Below are 6,000 nucleotides of genomic sequence, written 5' to 3'. Positions count from 1 at the left end.
CCCCGGGTTCGATTCCCGGCAGGGCCAATGGATAATTTCTCTGGCACGGGGGCTGGCTGTATGTGTCGTCTTCATCATAATTTCATCCTCATCACGACACGCAGGTCGCCTATGGGTGTCAAATCGAAAGACCTGCACTGGCGAGCCGAACATGTCCACGGACACTCCCGGCACTAAAAGCCATACGCCATTTCAGTTTTTCTCTACAGTAAACAAAATCTCAATTCCTCGTGGGAATATCCTACTCACTCAGTTTGCGGACTACGCGAGCAACAGAAGACAAGCGATTGGGTGCGAGGATTAATAGCCTCACTCACGACCATCTCCACTCACTCCTCATTTGCCTGTAGCATGCTTCTTCAGCGACGCCTAGGCCATCTGTGACATGACGGTGCTGTTAAGTTCAAACCAGCTTTCGGGCTCATTATCAGCATACAGTTTTTAATACTGTTTCTTACTGCAGTAATCGCATATCGAACGTACAGTCACAATGACGCACCCTTTTCAGAAAGATTGTGCCACTTGTTTTGAAGCAAAGAAAACATGATAAACAATATTTATTTCTTGAAGAGGAATTTCCTTACAGCATGTTGGCTCAACTGGTTAGATGAGGCAGCTGGGAAAGATGGCTGAGACGTGTACACGTCGTAGTTCTTGAAACTTATGACTGAAACATATGTATAATCGTGTGTTTCGCCCTTAGTAAAGTAATTTCAAAATGGATTTTGGAGAACTATTGTATGCTGCTCAAAGAAATGAGCACCAAGCTAAGGCGGAGGTGAGTATCCATAAAGGAACATCAGGTCCCTTGCTTTTTTTTACCCACCATGGTGTCAAAGGTATTGATATGGGAGATGACATTACCTATGGTCTAGTGTCATTCACGATTTGTGAATCAGGTGCACGGTATACTATCCTTTTCACCCTCTCGATACCTTTACGAAATACCACTGCAAGAGCTTGTTTCTCTAAGAGGGCATTAAAATCTTGACCTAATTAACAACACTATATAGACATTTACGTAAACAAATGAGGGTTATAAACATTGTATTATTTCTTACATGTGTGCTTGTTCCTAAACTGTTGTTAAAAAATAAATGCGTTAAATTGAAATATAATTTGGTATACTACATAATTATCATCTGTTGTATATGAAATTACTGCCATTAAAATTTGTCAACTTTTATTTATTTATTTATTTATTTATTTATTTATTTATGCTAGTGAAACAGTAGATGAATGGTTGCGAACTTCAGAAAATAAAAGTGTCATGGTGATTTTACTTTTAAAGAAAGTTTGAAATTACCTTGGAAGGTAGGCCTAAGTTATATTGTTTCTCATAAACCCAAATTTTCTCGAATTTCAAGGCCAGTGTGGCACCATTTCGTGAAATCAGCAATGTGATACATGTCTTTGCTTTGGTAGGCTATGTTAGAATACTGACAGAGGATGGTTATATAGTTGTATTAGCCCTGAAGGCAATACCACCAAAGCCACCAAAATGCTGACAGCCATCGTAGCTAGGATTATAGTCGCTGGCCTTCTTTACAATGTTTTAGGGTCGGCACTTTGTGGATTTGGCCCAGTTTTACGGCCGGATACTCTTGACACCAAACCTATGTAGAGAGATGTATTCATTTCTGCATGTTTCTGTAATGGTTTGTAGTGTGCTGTGTTGTCCATAAATCGAGAGAAGTGTATTAAGACAAACAAAAACACTCAGTCCCCAAGCCATAAGAATTAATCAGACATAATTAAAATCCCCAGCCTGACCAGGAATCAAACCTGGGGCCCTCTGAGCCGAAGGTCGGTATGCTGACCATTCAGCCTTAGAAGATGGACAGCTAGAATAATGGAGGTTTTTTTCCTATTTGCTTTACGTCGCATCGACACGGATAGGTCTTATGGTGACGATGGGATAGGAAAGACTTAGGAATGGGGAGGAAGCGGCCGTGGCCTTAATTAAGGTACAGCCTCAGCATTTGTCTGGTGTGAAAATGGGAAAACACAGAAAACCATCTTCAGGGCTGCCAACAGTGGGGTTCGAACCCACTATCTCCTGGATGCAAGCTCACAGCTGCACGCCCCTAACCGCACGGCCAACTTGCCCGGTAATGGAGTATTTAACTTACTAAAATTATATCTAAGGCATTACAATTCACATTTCCTTTCAGTACCGTATGCTGGAACTGGGAAACTTCTCCTGTTTTATATCACATATTCATAACCCATCAGACCAATGTTTACCCATTATAACATAGGCTGTGTATCAAAGTTTCTCTATTCTTAGGGAACTTGTCACTTTTGTGAGATGTGCAAGGCAACCAAAGGACCCCAATTGATTTAAAGCTTTGGTTCTGTTGATGAACTGCTGTTTCAACAATTCTGGCTGGACGTGTTTAAATTTCCTGCCTGACATGACCTTTCCCTTTTCTTCATCTTTTACTCTCAATTGTGGAATTTAAATTATTATTCTCATTTAGTCATGAAATCATTGACCTTAATATTTATGTCCCCTAAATTGAACCTATCATTTAATCAGATCTTTTGTAGTAGTTGATATATCTATAATTACTTTTGTTCATACATATTTCCTTTATTAAATTTACTGAATTAGAGATATAGGCCTTTCCTATCCCATCGTTGCCATAAGATTTCTCTTTGTGTCTGTGCGTCACAAAACGTAAAGTAAATTTAATAAAATAAATAAATAAATTGAATAGAGATAGCTGCGATTGTGGGGAAGTGGCACTGTACTCAGCTCAGCAGTTTTAATAGAAGGGTGTTGCATGTGACAGTGAGGACGTCAGACCTTGTAACAGCTATAACAGTTGACTTCAGGATGGATGTCTTTGATCGTGGCCAGATTGTCAGCACCAGATGTATGGGCCACTCTATCTCTGAAGTTGTGCACACACTGAGCTTTCCAAGGGCCACTGTATCAGGAGTGTTCTGTGAGTACGTGAATTTGGGAAAAAACAACACATTGACGTCAGCTAGCTTGGATTGTAAGAGTGGAGAGACGGGCCACAGTGCAGCAGATCATTTGTGAATTCACTGCTGGACAACAACAACAACATCAACATGTGAGCAGCCATACCATCCAGAACCATCTCCTTGCCATGGGATTCAGAAACAAGTGTCCCACGAGGGTACTTATGCTGAACACCCATCACAAGGCACGATGACTGACATGAGCAGAGGAACACTGCCATTGGTCACTCGAAGTATTGGAAAAGGTTGCCTGGATAGATGAGTCGAGGTATCAGTTGGTACATGCCGATGGCTGGGTATGAGTGTGTCATCACATCCCTCTTACTAGCAGGGTACAGTACAGGCTGGTGGTATTGATACCCTCATTTGGGAACCGTGCATTTGGGCTGAAATGGGAACCCTGGTATATGTGACGATATACCTCACCGATTACAGGGACCTGCTGGCAGATCATTTTCACCCCTTTGTTTGCCTTCAGCACCTTACAAGCAATGTGTACCTACAGCGAGACAATGCTCCAGGCCATTGCTCCTGAATTTTAGCTGACTGGTTCAGTGAGCTTGCCTGGCCCCCGAGGAGCCTCGATCTCACTCCCACTGAGCCCATCTGGGATGCAGTCGAGAACGGTGTGCGTGCCCTAGTCCCTACTCTGTGTGGATTGTGGAAGTCTGTGCAGCGATAATGGATCAGTGTGGCTCCCCATTGCTTCTGGTGTCTTGTAGAGTCCATGCCATGCCAGATTGCTGCCGTCGTCAAGGCTGCACTCTACTAGCCAGGTATCTCTAATTCAGTTGTTCAGATAGTTCAACATGTTTCCTACCAATTCTCAGATTTGACGGATTCTTTGAATCCATTCTGAAAGCCACATAGTATGTGGATGTGCAGAAGTCCATTTAAATCTACTTAAAGACTTCTCCAAGACTGTGGTATGTCAATTTATTTGGTTGCAGGCAGCAAGGTAAGAGCAATTGTTCAGTGTTAGTGAACCCAGAATATATGGTGCAACAGCCCATTTGGGCATTGGGCTTCCAAGATGACTGTTGCCCAGCCAGATGACTAGCACATACTATAGTAGTATATGGTCAGCACAACAGCATCCTCAGCTGTTTGGCTTGGCTTTGAATCCTGTTCCAGCCATCAGTCCAAAATTAAAATCTTTGAACTGGCCAGGAATTGAACCCAGTGCCTTTAGGTGAGAAGCAGGCATGCTACCCCTATACCACGAGGCTAGTTTGATGTTAATGGATGTTGGAAGTGGTAAAAGAACTGAACAGGACAAAAAATTTGAGAGGGAACTCAGTGTTTTGATTTTAGAACGCAAGGTCATTCATGTTCATCTCTGCTCCCTTTGTCCCAGCATTCCCAACTGATTCACCACTGTTTAATGATACACTACCACTAGTTGTTGTGATTTTTGTACCATGGAATTGGTGCTACACACTACTTGCAATTGGTCAAGATGATTATTTGGGAGTTATAATGATATTAAAGAAAGCTGTACCAAAACCATGAACCACTCATTATTATTTTTGGGTAATGTCTTCCTTTCTCTCTCTTGTGATTAGTGTTAAAATGGGGGCTAACAATTCTGTTGTTTTGCCCCTTTAAACAATAGTTATCACCTTCACAATATTATGTCAATAACTTTGAGAAAGACAAATGCATACCGGTATTACATTTTTTAAAAGATTGCATAACACTACGGTATTGATGAAGTTTTGAAGTCTAGAATCTTATCCATTGAACGGCGCAAAAATGTTTTAACAGTAGAAGGACCAGACCAGTCATTTTGATGGGTGAGCCTTTTTCTTGCTGCAATAAATGCTACATATTGTTCAGCCAGACTTTGATGACTTTTATCATTCTTAATGATATTAGTTACCATAAATCTTTAACCTTGTATTGTTTTTGTGGAGGTAATAACTTAACTCTTTACCTAGGAGCATCACCCATCAAAATGACTGCTGTAGAATTTTAATCCTTGTTAAATTACCACTTCCTTGCTGTTTTTAAAAGGGATACGTCTTATGGGATCAATCATCAGATTTCATTGTAGCATTTATTACAACAATTCATTGTGATTATCCATTAGAGCACACAGTTACAAAGAAAATATTTAGCTGTGCCCTGCATAACAAATGCACTTTGATTATTCTGAATTATTGACTTCAGTGAGTGAAAATATAGCTTGTTCTTTCATATTATACGGTACCCACAACACTTTCTAACAGGTAGATACTGAGATATATCTGAATCTGAAGAGGATGCTGAAAATGTATGCAAAATGAATGAGTTCTCGGATGATGGAGAAGATTACAAGTGTACACCTCCAGTCATTGTTGGGGTTAATCTGGCAGTGAGAGCCTTTCTGAAGAAGAAAATGTGATCAGACACAAGTCTACACAGTTGCCATGGCAAGTAAGTCTACGTCATTTTATTTTGAAGCAGTCGGTTTCCATCTAATGCTTTGTTATGGCTGTAACTAAATAGGCAGCGTTGATCTTTCCACTTGGAATTGTTTCAAACTAGGATAAAATATGAATGTATCATAAATTTCATTCTTATAACAGGCTCGTTGAGTTAGCGGTCTAAGTTGTGCAGAAGAATCTTCGCTGATGCCTGCAATAGGAGATAAAGTACTCTGCTGATGGAACAGAATGGACCTGCACTGCACCTGGGAATTTACCTGGCAGACGTGGGCAGCAGTACATACTGAGGGAGACTCCAGGACCAACTGTATATGCTAAGAGGAACATTATGAATATGGACATGTTATGGGCTTTTGGGCTTATGCCATGTCAAGAAAACAAGGTGAAACTCTCTGTGTTTCGCAGAGAACTTTGCTCCGCATCTTCAGAAGAAAATCTCGACTGTTCCTGAGGAAGTCTTCTACAATAATGAGGGTTTGAATTTAACCCTTTCACTCCGGTTGATTGCTGTAGCAGTCGAGAGGGAGCAGTCCTGCGCACAGGGTGGACTGCTGTAGCAGTCATGCTGGAGCCATGC

The 6,000-nt window shown here is 41.1% G+C and overlaps 1 protein-coding gene across 1 annotated transcript in view; it reads left to right on the top strand.

Annotated features, from left to right (window-relative positions):
• The first annotated feature begins 607 nt into the window (after positions 1 to 607).
• LOC136867107 (protein SPT2 homolog) overlaps positions 608 to 6,000 on the top strand; it is a 165,253-nt gene continuing 159,860 nt past the window's right edge. The window contains exon 1 of the mRNA XM_067144213.2: positions 608 to 778. Coding sequence (XP_067000314.2) covers positions 719 to 778 — 60 coding nt within the window. The 5' untranslated portion in view covers positions 608 to 718. The remainder of the gene's footprint in view (positions 779 to 6,000) is intronic.

This window comes from Anabrus simplex, chromosome 3 (genome assembly GCF_040414725.1).
Source record: "Anabrus simplex isolate iqAnaSimp1 chromosome 3, ASM4041472v1, whole genome shotgun sequence".
NCBI classification, from domain to species: domain Eukaryota; kingdom Metazoa; phylum Arthropoda; class Insecta; order Orthoptera; family Tettigoniidae; genus Anabrus; species Anabrus simplex.
This window is presented reverse-complemented; position numbering and strand designations above follow the sequence as displayed.